Here is a 20,582-nt window from a genome sequence, read left to right as displayed (position 1 = left end):
GCAAAAATGAGCTTTAAAATGATAAACTATTTTAGTATATTCTTCATTATTTTTTAAATTAATTGAAATTAAGAGGATATATTTCAACAGAAATATAGTTACAAAAGAGCTAGTCATTAATGTAGTGTTGAAACTAAAAATCTCTTTATTTCTCTTTTCATGTATTGCTATTTTAATCCTTTTTCCTTTTGTTTTCCAGTTTGTCTTTAGGAATGAATCTAATGTCAATATCATGTTAACTTGGGCTGATGATGGCGTAAGTATAGTCAGCAAAAATTCTTTTTTATGTGATATCTTTCTTTTATCTTTTACTTGTTTTATTCATTAGACTGCGGCCATGTTAGGCCACTGCCTTGAAGAAACTTGGTCAAACAAATCACTCCTATTAGTTATCTCTTTGTGAAATCATTATCTTTTGTTGAACTGTTAAATTACAGGTATGTAAACACACCACCACCTGTTGTCAAGCAGTGATGGGTGACAAACACACACACACACACACACACACACACAAGCTTCTTCCAGTTTCTATCTACCACCAAATCCCCTCAAAAAGCTTTGGTCAGACTGAGGCTATAGAAAAAAACGTCCAAGATTCCATGCAGTGGACTGAACCCAGTACCATGAGGTTGGGAAGCAAGCTTCTTACCACACAGCCATACCTATGTACTTTCTTTGAATTGTTGGTTTACAAATATGTATTTATATGATTGTGTTTATATTTAAATATTTTTGTAACTACATCCAGATAGATTTTCAGTTTGATAGACTGCTGCATACAGGATGTTTTACTGTGGTGAAGCAGAACTTGAACTTGTGACCTTGCTTATATTTTAGCTGTACTGAAAGTTCACAACTGCATATTTTTTAATATTCTATACAAGTAGTAAACAATAGTGTTGTTGGTTACAGAGTTCCACTATGATAATCGTGGGTTCCAGTGCATTTCTATTGGTGAGATACACAAGGGATTGTTTGTAACTCAGTGCAGAATAAATATCACAAAGAACTGTGTTTAAAACGTATCATCATTTAGTGTTCGTTTTCCATGCTGGCATGGTAAGACAGTTTGACTTGAATTGGTAAGTGGTAGAACTGCATCAGGCTCCAGTCTGTTTTGGCTTGGTTTCTGGATGCCCTTCCTAATGCCAACTACTCCAAAGTATACTGGATGTCTTTTACGTATCATTGGTTTTTACATGTCACTGGCATGGGTACCTGTCACCTGCACAGGTGCCTTTCACATATTGGGTAATTTCTTAGTTTTTTTTACTGGTATATATCAGCAGAAGAGTTACCTGTTAATTGTTGGCACTCTGTCGCTTACGACGTCGAGGGTTCCAGTTGATCTGATCAACGGAACAGCCTGCTCATGAAATTAACGTGCAAGTGGCTGAGCACTCCACAGACACGTGTACCCTTAACGTAGTTCTTGGGGATATTCAGCGTGACGCAGTGTGACAAGGCTGACCCTTTGAATTACAGGCACAACAGAAACAGGAAGTAAGAGTGAGAGAAAATTGTGGTGAAAGAGTACAGCAGTGTTTGCCACCATCCCCTGTGAGAACCTCGTGGAGCTTTTAGGTATTTTCGCTCAATAAACACTCACAACGCCCGGTCTGGGAATCGAAACCGCGATCCTATGACTGCGAGTCCGCTGCCTTAACCACTGGGCCATTGCACCTCCTACCTGTTAATACACACACATATATGAGTGGCTTCTGTGAATCAAATTACACCCATGAAGCATTGCTCAGCTCAAGGCCAAAGTAGAAGATATTTGTTGAAGGTGCTGTTCAGTGGGATTGAACCTAAAACCACATGGTTACAAAACCAGTGGCTTAACCACACAGCCATGCCTGTACCACGTGCATGCACATGTTAAATTTATTTTGAAATTTATTATTTTCATCAAAAGTTCAGATGGAATGTTAAAAGCTGTGATGTTAAGTTACTGCACAACTGGTCACATTTGTTTGAGTTCAGACCTTCCTTGTTTAAAATACATTCCTGTATTTTCATTCATTCTGCCTCACCAGTAGCGGATTCTACTGTAATTTTATATTGTTGATGGTAAGTACCTATTTGCAGGACAAGGTGTCTATCACTAAAAACTTAAAGTTCCAGCAATAAGTAATTGTTCAAATTTTCAAAAACCACTTCACCAATACTTACATAACCTGTAGCTTTTCAGTTTTCTTTATTTTATTTTCAACAATTATATGACCTTTCTATTGTTAACACTATTCATGGTCCAAGTAGGAGTGACACTGTGTGTGTGTGTGTCCCCAAACAAAGACAAGCTGAAATGGAATGTCTTGTTCATGCGTACAGCACAATGACTGTAGTAAAATTTGAACTTATGAACATATACTCAGTGGTTGCAAAATGGAGTTTTAACTTCACAGTTACTCTCTGTGTGTGTGCGTGTAATAACTTGATCTTATTTTATCACTGGCCAACCTCAAAATAATGTTGCTAAAAAGTTAGATGTTTAATATATACTTCAATTATAGAAGAGAACTGTCACTTCTGAAGGTGGATTATGTAAAATACTTTTTAATACTTCTATGAATAATTAATGGTATTGTTGCTGTGTCATATATATTAGTATTTATACCTTCAACAGACTCTCTTTCAGTTAACTGGAGGAGCAACAACTACTCCTTATTGAGTCTTGCTTCACAAAAGCATCCTCTTAGTAGTGTAGGCACTCCACCTGGTTGTCCTACCCTTTATGACAGGTATAACCAGCCTCCATTATGACAAATATTCCAACCCACCATATGCCTTAAGCTCACCCCTCCACTACAAGTTATTCGTTCATTCCAAACAAACCCTACCAACCTGCAATAGGTTCCACATTGTCTTCCTAAAGCCAACATTGGTGGTACCCTAAAAGGATTTTAGGAGGGATATGATGTCTCTGCCAGCCAAATAAACTTGTCAGTCTCCACTCTTAGCAAACTTTATATCCCAGATAAACCCACCAGTCTACCATAAGCTTGCCCCTTACTCCTGAAGTCCCTCTTCCTCTCATACTTACAAACACCTCACTCTTTAACAATATTATGAAGAGTTGTGAGCCAATAATGAAGGTAACTACACTAGAATTGTAACTCTGCATATTTGTTTGCAGAGAAATGGTAGTTAGGGTATCCTTTACTTGTTTCAATCATTAGCTTGCTGCCATGCTGGGGCACCACCTTGAAGAATTTTTAGTTGAACAAATCGACCCTGATACTTATTATCGTTTTGTAAAATCAGTCTATTTTGCCAGACTGCTAAATTATGGGGATGGAAATAGACTAACACCAGTTGTCAAGCAGTGGAGGAGACAAACACATGCACAAAGACACACTATATATATATACACACACACACACATACACATATATATGCATAGGTGCAGGAGTGGCTGTGTGGTAAGAAGCTTGCTTCCCAACCACATGGTCCCAGGTTCAGTCTCATTGTGTAGCACCTTGGGCAAGTGTCTTCTACTATAGCCCATTGTGTATGTATGTATGTATGTATGTGTATATATTTATATATATAATGTATGTATTTGTGTGTCTGTTTGTCCACCCACCATTGCTTGGCAACTGATGTTGGTGTGTTTATGTCCCCCGTAACTTAGCAGTTCGGCAAAAGAGACCGATAGAATAAATACTAGGCTTACAAAGAATAATTCCTGGAGTCAATTTGTTCAACTAAACGTGATGTTCCAGCATAGCCACAGTCAAATGACTGAAACGAGTAAAAGAATAAAAGAAGATATACACACACATGCACATATATATAAATATACATACACACACATATATACTTACACAAACACATATACATGCACACACACACATATATATACATACACACATGATGGGCTTCTTTAGTTTCCATCTGTCAAATCCACTCTCAAGGTTTTGGTCAGGCTGTAGTAGAAGGCACAAGCATAAGGACCATGTGATTGGGGAACAAATTTCTTGCCACAGCCATGCCTGCCTTTATTGTAATGGAATAGTTAAGCTTAGATGAATCGTAGGCAGCACATCACTAAGAATTATATGTAACACTATCAGGACTGACAGAAAAACAAAAGAATCTTTTCTCTGAGACCTCCTTCCAGACTACTGTAAATGACTGATTACAGTAACTTTGCTATTCTCACAGAACCAAGAATAGAATCAACTCCTCTCTTGCCTGCTACATCTGAAAAGTAAGGAATAGCTGAATCCAACATTTCCTATATGCTGAAACAATCAATCCTATATTGAAATGGATCAAAGAGATGCAGTTTATATTTGACAGATGCATCAAATTTTTACTTAACAGTTTAATATGTTAAACAGGAATTACAAACTTATTGTCCACAAGCAGGCATGTGAACAAACTAGTTATAAGAAATTTCAGTTGTAGACTGGGTACTGTCTCTATTGTCAGCTGCATAGAGCATTGGCTATAGACACTGGGTAACAGTACATTGTGAGAATTCCCCTTTCTATAATATTACAATGAGCATATAGCCATCTCTTGTTCTCTTATAGTTGAATAACTAAATAAACTCGACTACATGTATTGAGAATTTTTGTTGCTCAGCCTCAGGTCAATTCTAATTGAGCAGCTTTTTGCTCAAAGGCATTACGTCCTTGATAATTCCATCTTCTATTTTCAGGCTTAGTATATCTAGGCCTACATTTCCTATTGTGTCATTTCTTTTGTAATATTGCAGGTTACAATCTGAGGGTAATTTGGCTACCATTTCTAGTTGATAGAGCAACCATTTAGAGGCTCATTCATTAGCTTGATTAAATCGGGTATTGTGATGTGCATAGACTGTACCCTGTAGAATGTTTAGAAAGAGATGAAATAAATAAATATATAGCATTAACACACCTGTGCCATTGCTGCATAAACACACCCATGCTAGAGGCATGTAAAAGCACCTAGCACACTTTAAGTGGTTGTCATTAGGAAGGGCATCCAGCTGTAGAAACCATGCCACAACAGACAGTTGAAGCCTGGAGAGCTCCCTGCTAGCCAGTTCTATCTCAAGCTATCCAGCATAGAAAGCGTACATTAAACGATGATATACACACACACACACACACACACACACACATATGTATATAAAATGCATATGTATTGCAGTGCAAGCATGGTTGTATGATCAAGAAGTTTGCTTCCCAACCATGTGGTTTGGGGTTCAGTCCCATTTGCATTGCTTTCGGTGTCTTCTGTTATAGCCTCATGCTGGCCAAAGCCTTGTGAGTAGATTTGGTAGATAAAAACTGAAACAAGCCCATTATATATGTGTTTGTGTCTTGCTTTCTTGACATTGTGAACAGGTGTCACCATCATGCAAGTGATGCCATTCATTTCCAGTCTTGCATGAGAACATGTCTAGCCAAGGAGAAATATTAGCTTATTTGGAAACAGGCAAGGTTTGGCAACAAGAAAGGCACCCAATTGTAAATGATATGCCTTGATGAATTCCATCTGACCCAAGTAAAAACATGGGGGTGGGGCCATCAATCCAATGCTGATGGAAACATAGAGGACAGTAAGGAATTGAAAACATGACAGAAAATTGAGGTGATATAATTGAATGATGTTGAATGAATAAATAAATGACATTAAAGTCCCACTCTCACATGATTGGCCAAGTGACGTGTATGTGAAATGGTTAGCACGAAGACAAAAATTAATTTAGAAAGTACCTCATTTTTGTTTTTCTATTTTATTAGGTTATTTTAGTTGCTATGACAAGTCCTAGAGAAATGAAAGCTTCATCAAATCTTTATAGAAGGTAATAAAGCAACTTCGTTTTTTTAATTTTATATTGATTTGTGTGTGCTCTACAACATTGTTTGTGAAATTCTAATGAGTTAACAATGTAAAGTAATTGCCATGTGTTTATGTTTTGCATAGTTTCTCTCTCTTTCTCTCTCTCTCTCTCTGTATGTGTGCATAACTCTCTCATCTGTTCTCTCTCAACTGTAGGCATCACTTTAGGGCTTTGGGTGATCATGACTAGTGTTGGTGCCGTGAAAAACGATCACCCAGTACACTCTGTAAAATGGTTGGTGTTTGGAAGGGCATCCAAGTGTAGAAACCATGTGAAAGAAGAAACTGGTGCATGACACAGCCCTCTGACTCAATCAGACCCCATCAAACGGTGCAACCCTTCATCATCATCATCGTCGCCGTTTAACGTCCGCTTTCCATGCTAGCATGGGTTGGACGATTTGACTGAGGACTAGTGGACCAAGAGGCGACACCAGGCTCCAATCTGATCTGGCAGAGTTTCTACAGCCGGATGCCCTTCCTAATGCCAACCACTCCGAGAGTGTAGTAAAAAACCCTTATCAGCATGAAAGCCAGATATCAAATGGTGATGATGGTGCATAGAATGTTGATATCCCATGGCTTCACTTGAGTGAAACTCTGATATGTTTATATTCCTAGTTAATGTTGTGTAGTGAGCTGGCAGAATTGTTAGAACATCAGGGAAAATGCTTAGTGGCATTTCTTCCAGCTTCATGTTTGAGTTCAAACCTCTGCAGAGGTTGACTTGTGCCTTTCAACCTTCTGGAGTCAATGAAATAAGTACCAGTCAAGCACTAGAGTCAATAAAATTGACTAACCTCTTCCCACAAAATTACAGGCCTTGTACCTACAGTAGAAGATTGTAGGGAAGTGCTTATACACCATTAGGTGTACTCCGCTTCCGTACATTAAATTTCTTGAAGAAACTACGGAACGCAGATTCTGAACTATCAACACAACAATATTTATTACAATAGAATTCGGCAGCACTTCGCCCTTTGGTTACTGAGACGCCGTCAATGATGTTGCATGGTTATTTGTCTAGCTCCAGAGTTGGAATGTTGGAGAGAGGCTGCTACGACGTCTAGGCTCTTCGCCGGCCAGGGTGAAAGAGAATGAAAAGAAGCGCGAAAGCTTGGATGTCGATGACTACACATGCGCATGAGACTCTTCCTGTATTCCTTCCGGAACTAGTCCCTGCGCATGCGTGGATAAACTTTCCGGAAATGTTGTCTGCTATTAGGGCGTCACTACAAGATAAAAACAAATTATGACTAATCACTTTGTGCATTTGAAGATCTTTTGAATAAGACGTTAAACGATGATGAGGAGGGAAATGTTATTTGACTTAGTAACAGGTAAGAACTGGCAACAAGAAAGACATTTGACAGCAGAAATCTGCTTCAGTATACTAGACTCCATTCCATGCAAGCATGAAGTGGTGGACATGAAAACAATAATGAGTATTTTGATAACCGTTTATCTCTTTCTCCCTAAAGTCATTAAGATAAACAGTTTCAAGCATTTGTTTCAATGTGTTCACCCTACTAGGCTTGTCAGTCGTAAGTACTTCCTTCCATAGTCCTATGGCACTGGTTTGTTTAACCAGAACTTTAAGTATCCCACAACAATAACAAAAGAACTTAATAATACAGATTTTAGTTACAAATAAGAATGAAAATCATCATCATCATCGTTTAACGTCCGCTTTCCATGCTAGCATGGGTTGGGTGATTTCACTGAGGACTGGCAAACCAGATGGCTGCACCAGGCTCTAATCTGATTTGGCAGAGTTTCTACAGCTGGATGCCCTTCCTAACGCCAACCATTCCAAGAGTGTAGTGGGTGCTTTTACGTGCCACCCGCACGAAGGCCAGTCAGGCAGTACTGGCAACGGCCATGGTTAAAACAAAACAAGGGTAACTCTAAATCAAACAGGCTTTGAGTGTAAAGATAATCTTTACACTTAAAACCTGTTTGATTTTGTCTAAGTTTTTGTTGAATGAAAAAATATTTAGAAAGATGGCTGAGTAAAGACACAATTGCTGAATTCTTTTACTGGTCTGTATTGTTATTTTATGAAATTTTTTGTAATTCTTAATCAGCTGTAATTCTTAATTGAGCCTTATGGCTTTTAAGCCTGAGACTGAATTGTTTATCATAGATACTTGATTTAGTTAAAATTTTGACAGCCTTCCCCAGCAAACAGGCTGGTGTTTATCTCATTAACTGATGAGAGATAAAAAGTCAGGTTAATATCGGCAAGACTTGCAAATAGTTCAGCTTACTTTGTCTTTCAGTTTTTTCCCACTAAACCATTACTTAGCACATAATCTTTGTGTTTGAATGTCCATGGAGGATTCACCATATGACTATTTGTATATCTTCTTTTCTTAACACCAAGCATTCATGCAAGTTGAACCACTATTTTAAAAAGGTCAATTCAGTACCCTGGAGTTCCTATATAGTATACAAATTGAAACATTTTCTATTTAGTTTCTTAATATCTCTTAACAAGAGAAGATGGTGAGTTGGCAGAATCGTTAGCATGCTGGGTAAAATGCTTAGCAACATTTCATCTATCTTTTTGTTCTGAGTTCAAATTCTGCTGGAGATGACTTTGCCTTTCATCCTTTTGGGGGTCAATAAAATAAGTACCAGTTGAGCACTGGGGATAATGTAACTGACTTAACCCCTCCCTTGAAACTGCTGGCCTTTTACCAAAAATTTGAAACCGATATCTGTTAACGAGGAAATTTTTAAATGCTAGCTGCTATTTCAATACCATAAGCTATATTGTATTCTATATACTGTTTTTACTTGTGTATAAGTTGCATTATTTTATACTTGATTTTAACTGAAAAAAAAACTGGGGTCCTATACATGAAGGAAAAATTTCTTGTACCAAGATTTAACACAAAGTTAGGGATGTGACTTATACACAAGTAAAATACAGTATATATTTTACAAGTTATTTGATACTAGATATATATTGTGTATCTTGTTAATAGAAAGTTTTCTGTTTTAACTTGTCTCTAACTGCTACTTGTTAAATTTAATTTACAGTGACACTCTTGGAGGAAATTTTAAAGAAATTAGTTCATTGTTGGAAAATGATATTATCAGAAAGCGCAATGGTTTGCAGCACCATAAGTCCAATGTGAAAAAGGTGATATTCTTACCCTTTTGCATATAGTTTTCTCTCTTTTGCCGCTTTCTTCTTTTCTAACATTTATTCACTCTCTTCCTTTTCACTGTTCTGTTTCTCTTTCCCACTGCTATTATAAGATATATAAGTTTAACACTATAGAACTTCTTGTTTCTTATTTCAGATCTATGTTATTACCTACTCTAACTTATTTATCACTGAAGATGGTGGCAAGAGTTTTACAAAAGCACCATTGCTTTTTGACCTGGATGGTTCATTGGTATTTAATGACATCAGTGAAAACCACATACTGACTAGAGAGTCTGAGAAAAAGGTATGTAAGAGTCAGTTTATGATTATGCATTAGTTTAGCTGGAACATTCCATTCCATCCCATAAGAGGTACTGGTATTTATTTTCTATTTCTACTTGTCTCTTATTAAAGAGTTTCGTTGTTATTCATTGGATTATATTATTGGACCATCTATTTTTATTACTCAATCTGTATTTAGTATAGCTAGTCTCGGAACTTCTTTTTTAATGTTCCAAGTACCCACCTCCTCTTCTTGGTTTCTAAAGTTAAAATAATGTGTGTTGCAAAGGAACAAACTTATATGATTAGTTAATAAAGAAAAGGCAGTTATTTTGGAGGAATCAGGATCAACATAATTGGTTACAGTCAGTGTCAGTTAATCTCAGATTTGAATTGTTGCAAATTATTGACTGGAGATTAAAATGTGGGCCAGATGGGTGTCCCAGAGACACTCAGATCTGGAAAATACTAATTAGGCAAAGTACTTCTGTATAGAATTAGTATAAGTGAGATGAAGAGGGTGAACCCAAGTGTCTGTGGTTTATGGTTAGTGAACCCAAGTGTCTGTGGTTTATGTACTGTCCTAATATATTCTAATTTTCAATGCATCAAGCTAAGTGAAATCGTAGTTGTGGCTAGTGCTAATGACATATGAAAGGCACCCATACTGGTGAAATGTAAAAGGCACCTGTGCTGGAGACATAAAAGGCACCCATGCTGACGTGTGACAGGTACCCTTGTTGGTGATGCATATGACACCCGGTACATTCTGTGGAGTGGTTGGTGTTTGGAATGGGCATCCAGCTACAGAAACTAAACCAAAACAGACTGGAGCCTGGTGCAGCTCTCCACCTTACCAGCTCCAGTCAAACCATCTATCCAAACGGATACAAAATGATGAGGATTTGCACTTTGTAAACAGAAAAGAAAGTTAGCTGCTGTCATGGTTTCCACTTACAGTAAAAGGACAATGCTGATATGTAATACAGATGGAATATGCTTGCTGAAGAAATATTGAGAGTCAGTGGTGGGATGTGCAGTAAAGATATGGGGAGAAATTTAATTAGGCTAGACCTAGTTATAATAAGGAGGCGCAATGGCCCAGTGGTTAGGGCAGTGGGCTCGCGATTGGAGGATCGTGGTTTCGATTCCCAGACTGGGCGTTGTGAGTGTTTGAGCGAAAACACCTAAGCTCCACGAGTACCGGCAGGGGGTGGTGGCGACCCCTGTTGTACTCTTTCGCCCCGACTTTCTCTCACTCTTTCTTCCTGTTTCTTGAGTAACGCTGCAATGGATTGGCATCCTGTCCAGCTGGGGGGAACACATACACCATGGAAACCGGGCCCCTGAGCCTGGCTAGGTTTTGAAAGGGCGACGTTTATCGTTTTTTTAATTATAATAAGTTGATCTGATGAGATGATGCAGGTAGAAATGTATTGAGTTGATTTCTAAATAAAGAGAACTGTTAGAGTAACATAGACAGGATGTATTTTGTGATCAGTCTAAAAGGTTCAGCTTAGAATCTAAAAGGTTTACTTTCATATACTTCATTTCAACTCTGGTGTGTGTATAAGTAAGAGAGAGAGAGAAATATATATTAAAAAAAAAAAAAATTGCTTTTAAATCTTGTTTATAATTTCTTGCAGCAACTCCATATTTCAAGTGATGGTGGAAGGCATTGGAAACCTATTGCTTCAAACGTTAATCTATTCTTTTGGTAAGCATTTTTTCTATTTGTCTTGTTTCTCCTGCGAGCTTTTAGTAACTTCGCTGCACTTGTTGATCAAAATTCTTACCAACAACCATCCCGCTTTCTATACTTCTGGCCACCTCACCCCCCACCTCAGCCTCTCATTGTTGACATCCATGGCACTCTTTTACTTCCAAGCATTTCCATAACTATCACTTGCACTTACTTCTCTCTTGTCAGCAAGCATTTCACTTCCATTAGTATCTTTCCTCAATGTCCTCTGCTGTTGCTGTTTCTCTCATTCCTCCCTCCTCTTCCATACTGTCACATCATTCACTTTTATTTCCTCTTCTTTCTATCTCACCTGACTTTATTTTCTACAAACACTTTTTCTCCTCAGTCCATTGGTCGAGTCTGGAATAAACAGTGACAGCATTGAGCAATGAGGACTGTTTTGTCTTAAGGGCTGGTGTCAGAATAAAATGCACCCTGTACACTTTACAAAGTGGCTGTGGAACAAATGGAAAAAATGTGGGGCCAAGAAGACCCTTCAGTCATGTCTTGTTGAGGATATAACAACTTCTGACGCTAATAGAATACACTCAGTACATTCTGTAAAGTGATTGGTGGTACGAAGGACATCTAGTGTTAGAGGCCATGCCAAAAATGAAATGCATGATTGAAACATAGCCATTCAACTCACCTAGGAAGACATTAACAACAAATAAGAACTGATTCAGACCATGTTGACCAGTGCAGCCCATGCCAGCATGAGAAGTGAATATAAAATTATATTGCTGGTGGTGATGGTCACGGCGGCAGTGAGGAGGAGTATAAAAATCTACTGCAAGCATATTTGAAAGTAGAGGGACAGATGATATACCTTGTGCTATTATGTCTTTCTATAAAGTGAGTATAAAGTATCCTGGGGGTTCTTTGTGTCTATCATTTTTTTCTGGGATCAACAAAACAAAGTACCAGCTAAGTACTGGGTGTCATTTCATTCAACTGTACTTCTCTCAGAATATATCGTGGCTTTGTGCAACTGTTAGAAATTATGAAGTTTGCTTTCTGACCACAAGGTTTCAGGTTCAATCCCACTGCATGGCACCTTGGGCAAGTATCCTTGACTACAGACCCAGCTCAACCAAAGCCTTGTGAGTAGATTTGTTAGAGACAGAAACTGAAAGAAGCCCATCGTGTGTGTGTGTGTCTCTCTTTATCTCTCTATATATATCTATATGTAGCATTCTTGTCACGAAAACAAAGAGGTGTGGGTTCAAGTCCCACGCATACAGGAAAACTTACTTTTTTCTGTCAAGGGCTTATATGCCCCATTATTAGACTATTGTTTTTAGTCATTGCGGGGTGATTGCTTATAAGCTTATAAAATACTATTATTATTATTTACGGAATTGTAAAAATTGATGCTACTTAACAAAAGCCATATATATATAATATAAGTACTTGGTGACCCTGTCAGTGCAGGTGCACTTAAAAGCACCCAGTCCACACTGTGAAGTGGTTGGTGTCTGGAAGGGTATCCAGCTGTAAAAACCTTGCCAAAACTGACCTCGCCTGTGCTTGTGCCACATAAAAAGCACTAAGTCCACTCTGCTGAGTGATTGGTGTTAGAAAGGGCATCCAACTGTAAAAATCCTGCCAAAACAGTCACAGAAGTCTGGTGCAGGCTTCTGCCTGGCCGGCTCTTGTGAAACCATCCCACCCATGCTAGCATGGAAGGCAGATGTTAAATGATAATGATTCCCTCGTGCTGGTGGCACGTAAAAGCACCCACTACACTCTCGGAGTGGTTGGCGTTAGGAAGGGCATCCAGCTGTAGAAACTCTGCCAGATCAGATTGGAGCCTGGGGCAGCCTTCTGGCTTGCCAGCCCTCAGTCAAATCGTCCAAGCCATGCTAGCATGGAAAGCAGATGTTAAATGATGATGATGATGATAATACACACATATTTGTGTCTCTTTGTCATGACATTGTGTTATGGTTGTAAATGAGTCACCATCATACAGGCAATACCATTCATTTCTAATCTTCCATGAAAACATGTCTGGCCAAGGTGAAATATTACCTTGCTTTGAAAGAGGTGGGAGTTGAATTCTGTCCAACACCTGCAACTATGGAAAAGTAAGCATTATGACAATGTTGATTGAGTTTATATATATGTATATATATATATATATATATATATAAATGGAGAGTGAGAGCGAAAATTACCAATCAAATTACTTAACATGACATATTAACTATATTTTGTATGTTAGGTGCACAGCCTTACATTCTCATTTTCAAATTAGTTGTGTTGTGTTACATGAAATACATTGTTCAAACTATGTCACTAGTTGATAATAGCTTGCTTTAATACTAACTTGCTCTATCTAATTCTATTATGTAGTAGTTAGACTTCTTTTTTTTTGTCATTTTCAGGTCAACTTCAAAACATGATAAAAATTATACTGTCTACATATCAGAGAAGAATAACTCCTATACCTCAACTTGTAAGTTTTGCATTTTAAGCTCATGTTGTATTATTACTGAGTGTAACTTAATGCCTATATAATATTTGTAATGTAAGATCAGAGTTTTTGATATTAACAGCAATAGCTCTTCCATGCTTGAGTGATTCAATAGAAACTTGATGTAATAAATGTAATGCATACTTGGGGCAGGTATAGTGGTCTTTCTCTTGGGTAAATAGTAACTCTATAATACTGTGTTGTTGAAGCCCAAGTTTAAAATATTCAAGCTTACCTATAATCAAAAGTTTTCCAATGATGACCATCCTGTCTTCAGACATCGCTTAACTAGGACTACATTGGACAAATGTGTTGTTCCTTTTATAATAATGGTAGTAATAGTTTTTAATTTGGAGGATTATTTGGCTGCTATTTCTAGCAAGTCGCATGACCATGTAGAAGCTCTCTCATTGATTTGAGTAACTTGTAGATATACCACTGTATCTGTGCTGAATGGATGAGGAGAAAAATAGCATATTTCATAAAAATACTTACAATGCGGACAGATAATATCTGCTACTTTATTAAAATACTAGCAGTATAACCCGACCTTGTCCGGGTGTGACTTATTACGCCATCTACAATAAGTCTTGCTAGGTGAAAATCAACTAAAAAAGAAAGCCTTACAACGGAAAAACCCTTATGATGTAAATATGTTCATAATTCAAAAGACAATGAAATTAATAGGGAAAGTCTGAAGGCTGTTTTGTGTAACATTATTAAGCGTATGTAAATTTCATCCGTCTAATTGGCTGTAGAAATGCTTGTGCAAAACAACTTTTTGCGCTGCCCTGATTATATATAGCAGGGTAATCCCTTTTAGCAGGAGGTAGGATGGCAATTTCTGATGAAGCAATTACTGGCGATCTGTTGCTACACAGTTTTGCCAGAATTCTATCAGATTAGGCAGAAGAAGTTGATGCACCATTTTGCATTATGTTCAAAGTAGCTTCTGGAATTTGGTGAATTGCTGCAGTCTGTTGCTGTCATTTTAAACTGGTTGCTTTCTTTCCCCAGCAAACTCTCTTCTTTGGAAGCATAATCTATGTATATATTAAACAGATCAACAAAAGTTATAATAGATGGCAGGGTTGGTAATTTTCACATTTCTGTAATTTTTCATATTAACACCTGCACGATTACCCAACCCTAACCCTAACTTTAAAACCCTAAAACCGTAACACTAATCCTAATCCTAACTCTAAACCCTAACCCTAAAACCCTAACCCTAACACCCTAGTGAAAATCGTTGTATATTTACCAAACATTGACGAACATGAGTTATATTGTAGTCAATGATTGTGTGTACAGGTAGAAGGGAAGAAATATAAAAGTTGCTAGAAACAACAGCCAAATCTCCCTTAAATCACACAAAGTAAACAGAATTTTAAAATATTTACATCAATGGAATTTTTTCGATGTGAACTTTCCAATGCAATAATTATGCGCTCAATATATAAGAGTAAGAGTAAAAGAGGGGGAAAGAGAGAGAGAGAGAGTGATATATAAACCCTAACACTAACACCCTAATGAAAATCGTGGTATATTTACCAAACATTGACGAACATGAGTTATATTGTAGTGAATGTTTTGTGAGAGAGAGAGTGGGGGGAGAAAGGAATAGAGATGGTAGCAATGAAGAGAGAAAGAGAGAACGGAAGACAGTTATAAAATAGCAATACGTGTACGTGTTTATATAAGAAACAGAAACTAAATCTTATGTCTATAATGTTGAATTGTTTATGTGTATGTTGTCACAGATCACGTATGTGTGGTCGTGTGTGTTTTTACGTTTCTATGGTATGAAAAATATGTTAGAGGTAGAGGAAAGGTATTAAATGAGAGAGAGGAAGAAGTAAGAGTGTAAAATGTAACCAAGTTAATCTATGACTTTGTATGTATTACTTTCTCTCTCTCTCCCTTTCCCTCATTTACTCTTACTCTCTATAAGAACGCTGATACAGGAAGAAGGGAAGAAATATAAAAGTTGCTAGAAACAACAGTCAAATCTCCCTTAAATCACACAAAGTAAACGGAATTTTAAAAAATCTAATTACTGCACTGGAAAGTTCACATCGAGAAAATTCAATTGATGTAAAAAATTTTACGAAAATGTGGAAAATGTGGATTTCTATAAACTTTAAAAACGGCTTCACACAGACACACAACTTCAGCTTTATATATTAAGATAAGATTTTCTGTCCATACTAAAGTGAATTGTTTATAACAGTCAGTCAGTCAGTCTCTGTGTGTGTCCTCATCATCATCATTTAATGTCTGTTTTCCATGCAAGCATGAGTTAGACAATTTGACAGGAGCTGATGAGCTAGAGGACTGCACTCAGCTTCAAAGTCTGCTTTGGCATGGTTTCTACAACAGGATACGCTTCCTGTCATCAACCACTGGGTGTTTGTTTTCATGGTGTTGGCACTAATGAGAAACACTGGGGTTGATGTAATCGACTCGTCCCTTCCTCCAAAATTTCAGGCCTTGTGCCTATAGTAGAAAGGATTATTATTATTATTATTAAAATTGCACAGCTAAGCTCTGTTTGTACTTAATGCCAGTTGTTGCCAGTACTGCCTGAGTGGCCTTTGTGCTGGAGGCACGTAAAAGCAATCACTACACTCTCGGAGTGGTTGGCGTTAGGAAGGGCATCCAGCTGTAGAAACTCTGCTAAATCAGATTGGAGCCTGGTGCAGCCATCTGGTTTGCCAGTCCTCAGTGAAATCGTCCAACCCATGCTAGCATGGAAGGCGGATGTTAAACGATGATGATGATGATGATTTTATATTAGATAACCAGATTGTCATATGCATGTCTACATGGAAATAAGAGTGGGTGGAGTGTATGCATGCCTCCTAAATAATAATTCTGTTTGTTTTTAACAGATTACAAAGGTGATGTTTATACATTGAAAAAATCCAGTGGTGACTATAAAGTATGGAAATCTCTGTTACACGAAGTAGTTTCTTTTGGGATACAAGGAGACTTCATTTACGCAACAACTCTTACAAGGGATGTGAGTTCATCTTTCCTTATTGAATTTCTAGTTAACATGATAATGCATAATCAGTAAATGTGATTACACGTCAACTTGTAAGTTTTGCATTTTAAGCTTATGTCTTATTAATGGGTGTAACTAAATGCGTTTATAATATAAAATCTGTGTTTTTGATATTAGCAGCCAGATTTCTTTCAAACTTGGGTGATTCAATAGAATGTTGTCTTGTTTTACGTGGCTTTTGTCAACTTTTTTATTGTATCTGGGGAGGGTCATTATGTAAATAATAGACACTCACACTGGTTCTGTTTCACTTCTTTTATTATTACTCATTTGAAGGCTACAAGCAGAACCATTAGCTACCAGATAAAATGCTTTTTTGCATTTCTTCCAGCTTTACATTCTTGAGTTCAAACTCCACTGAAGTTGATTTGACTTTCTTCCTTTCAAGTACTGGGGTCGGTGTAATTGACAAACCCTCTCCCACCAGATTTCAGACCTTCCGCCTAACTGGCTCCCATGCCGGTGGCACGTAAAAAGCACCCACTACACTCTCAGAGTGGTTGGCATTACAAAGGGCAACCAGCTGTAGAAATATTGTCAGATGGGATTGGAGCCTGGTGCAGCCCCCTGGCTTACCAGTCCCCAGTCAAACCGTCCAACCCATGCCAGCATGGAAAACGGACGTTAAACGATGATGATGAGGATTACTATTAATCAGTTGGTTAATGATTTCGCCAATTAACTAATCAATCAGCTAGGTTTGTCATAGTCCTTTCATTGCTACTCATGATCTCATCAATGACATGCCCTAGTTAGTTGACTAATGATTCTTTCTAATTTTGGCACAAGGCCAGAAACTTTGAGAGGCGGCGGGGCAAGTTGATGCCATCAACTTCAGTACTTGACTGGCACTTATTTTATCAACCCTGCAAGGATGAAAGCCAAAGTCAACCTCAGCAGGATTTGGATTCAAAACGTAAAGAGCAGACCAAATGCCACTAAGCATTTTGTCCAACACCTTAACAATTCTGCCAGCACACCACCTTTCAACTAACTAATAATAAAAGAAGTGAAATATAACCAGTGTATGTATTTGTTATTGGCATATTGACCCTCCCAAGATATAACAAAATATGCTTCAGAGATAGTGACAAGTGACCAAGACCTTTGGCAATATACTGTATTTGTCAAGCCAAGTAAGAGCATAGTTGTGGCTGATGTTGGTGTTGTGTGACTGGTACCTGTGCCAGTGGCATGTAAAAAGCACCCACTACACTCTTGGGAGTAGTTGGAATTAGGGAGGGCATCCAGCCATTAAACCATGCCAAATCAGATTGGAATCTGGTGCAGCTTTCCAGTTTTCAGTCAAACGGTCCAACCCATGCCAGCATGGAAAACGGATGTTGGATGATGATGGTGATGATGACATGAATTTTCATTAAGAATCTTGCAAACCAAATCCAAATTTTAAACTCTTTACATAGGAGTGGCTGTGTGTTAAGTAGCTTGCTTACCAACCACATGGTTCTGGGTTCAGTCCCACTGTGTGGCACCTTGGGCAAATGTCTTCTACTATAGCCTCGGGCCGACCAAAGCCTTGTGAGTGGATTTGGTAGACGGAAACTGAAAGAAGCCCGTCGTATATATGTATATATATATATGTTTGTGTGTCTGTGTTTGTCTCCCCAACATCGCTTGACAACCGATGCTGGTGTGCTTACGTCCTCATAACATAGAATAAGTCCTGGGATCGATTTGCTCGACTAAAGGCAGTGCTCCAACATGGGCGCAGTCAAATGACTGAAACAAGTAAAAGAGTAAGAGTAAAAGAGTATACTTATATTTTGTTGATTCCCTCTATCTTGTTTGATTAGAAATTTCCATATTACTATTGGCTCCAAATATTTCAGTAGATGAGAGATAAACTTCTTCCTGAAACTTTCTTGTAAGCAGACAGAATTGGATTCCAATCATTATAAGAATTCATAGTACTGTCTGCATAAAGTCAATCTATGACCATATTTAATATAATTAAAGAAAAATCTATTAATTAAGAGTATTTATGCAGTGAAGAGAATAAAGCAGTAATCAAACGTTAGATTTAATTTTCATGAATTTTTGATGAAAGGCAAAGCCAACCTCAACAGAATTTGAACCCAGAATATAAAGATGGACAAAATGCTGCCAAGCATTCTGTCTAGTATGCTAAGAATTCTGCCAGCCTGCCACCTTAATGATGATTATTCATAATAAAATATTGAAAGAAGTGGGATTATTATCACAGAATGTTGGCACAAACTATTGTGCAGGTGACATGTAAAAGGTATCCACTACACTCTATGGAGTGGTTGGCATTAGGAAGGGCATCCAGCCATAGAAACCAAGCCAAAACAGACTGGAGCCTTGGTGCAGCTCTCAGGATTACCAATTCATGCCAGCATGAAAGACAGGCACTAAATGATGACTATGGTGGTGATTATGAAAATTTGTTTACAGTAATATATAGGTGCAGGTGTAGCTGTATGGTAAAAAGCTTGCTTCCCAACCACATGGTTCTGGGTTCAGTCCCACTGTGTGGCACCTTGGGAAAGTGTCTTCTACTATAGCTTCAGGCCGACCAAAGCTTTGTGAGTGGATTTGGTAGACGGAAACTGAAAGAAGCTTGTGTGTGTGTGTGTGTGTGTGTTTATTTATGCATGTGTTTTTCTATGTTTGTCCCCCTGCCATCACTTGACAACCAATGCTGATGTACTTATGCCCCTGTAACTTAGCAGTTTCGGCACAAGAGACCACTAGAATAAGCATTAGGTATTAGACTTACAAAGAATATCATGGAGTCCAGTTCTTTGACTAAGACGCTTTAAGGCAGTGCTCCAGCATGGCTGCAGTCAAATGATTGAAACAAGTAAAAGAAAAGTATGTCAGTAGTTATTGTAGGTAGGTCACAAAATTTTGTTATACTCTCTTCTCCAGCATAGACAACTCACCTGACATGTCTTACATTAACAACTGACTCTGTTGCCTTTAAGAAATCTTTATTTTTGTCTGAATGAAAAATTCACCTAGAAAGATAGAAGGCAACAAATGAAGTGGCAACAAAATGATAGAAGTGGAAAAGCCACCCTTGTGACTAGAAGCTCGAAATACCAGTTTTGCAATGTAGTTTATTTATAGCTAGTTTCATATTTATAAGTTTATAGTTTCATAGTTTATTCCAGTATACTGTCAGAATAATGTATTCACAGGCACATACTCACACATTTCTTCCCCTATGAAATCACTTCAAAATATCTTTAAGTATGTATCTGATGAAACATACTAAATTTACTTTTTTCCTTGATATATATTTGTAAAATAGGGTTATGCCTAATGCACGAGTGCATCTTGTACACCAGCAAAAATAGTATTAATTATATTGTCTAACTTTGTGTAAGAGAACAAATCTTTTGAAATGATTTTTCCATTGTCTTTGTTTGAAATATTACAGCTAAATTGTTCAGACTACTGTAACAACAGCTGGGTCTGTTTAATACGCTTTCACTTGCTGCAACCCACAAGTTGTGGCCAATACATGGCTCCACCACCCTTGCTTTAAAAGAAAATAATAAAAAGAAACTGTCAAAAAATAAACTTATGCTAATACACTCATCATCATCGTTTAACGTCCGCCTTCCATGCTAGCATGGATTGGACGATTTGACTGAGGACTGGCGAACCAGATGGCTACGCCAGGCTCCAATCTGATTTGGCAGAGTTTCTACAGCCGGATGCCCTTCCTAACGCCAACCACTCAGAGAGTGTAGTGGGTGCTTTTATGTGCCACCGGCACGAAGGCCAGTCGAGCGGTACTGGCAACGGCCACGCTCAAAATGGTGTATTTTACATGCCACCTGCACAGGAGCCAGTCCAGCGGCACTGGCAACGACCTCACTCGAATGTCTTTTCACGTGCCAGGAAGGCGACGCTGGTAACGATTACTCACTTCTATAAAACTTCTGAAATTTAGTTGAGAAGAACTTTCTTTAAATTCTTTTTGTTCTTTAGCATTTAGACTTGTCATATCCAG

At 38.0% G+C, this 20,582-nt stretch overlaps 1 protein-coding gene across 1 annotated transcript in view; it reads left to right on the top strand.

Moving 5' to 3' along the window:
* The window catches only part of LOC106881454 (sortilin), a 53,836-nt gene that overhangs the window by 8,233 nt on the left and 25,021 nt on the right, over positions 1-20,582 (top strand). The window contains exons 2-8 of the mRNA XM_014931842.2: positions 200-256; positions 5,745-5,806; positions 8,893-8,995; positions 9,159-9,308; positions 10,933-11,003; positions 13,421-13,491; positions 16,401-16,531. Of these exons, the coding sequence (XP_014787328.1) occupies positions 200-256; positions 5,745-5,806; positions 8,893-8,995; positions 9,159-9,308; positions 10,933-11,003; positions 13,421-13,491; positions 16,401-16,531 (645 nt within the window). The remainder of the gene's footprint in view (positions 1-199; positions 257-5,744; positions 5,807-8,892; positions 8,996-9,158; positions 9,309-10,932; positions 11,004-13,420; positions 13,492-16,400; positions 16,532-20,582) is intronic.

The sequence above is a fragment of the Octopus bimaculoides genome, chromosome 4, assembly GCF_001194135.2.
Source record: "Octopus bimaculoides isolate UCB-OBI-ISO-001 chromosome 4, ASM119413v2, whole genome shotgun sequence".
Taxonomy (NCBI): Eukaryota; Metazoa; Mollusca; class Cephalopoda; order Octopoda; family Octopodidae; genus Octopus; species Octopus bimaculoides.
This window is presented reverse-complemented; position numbering and strand designations above follow the sequence as displayed.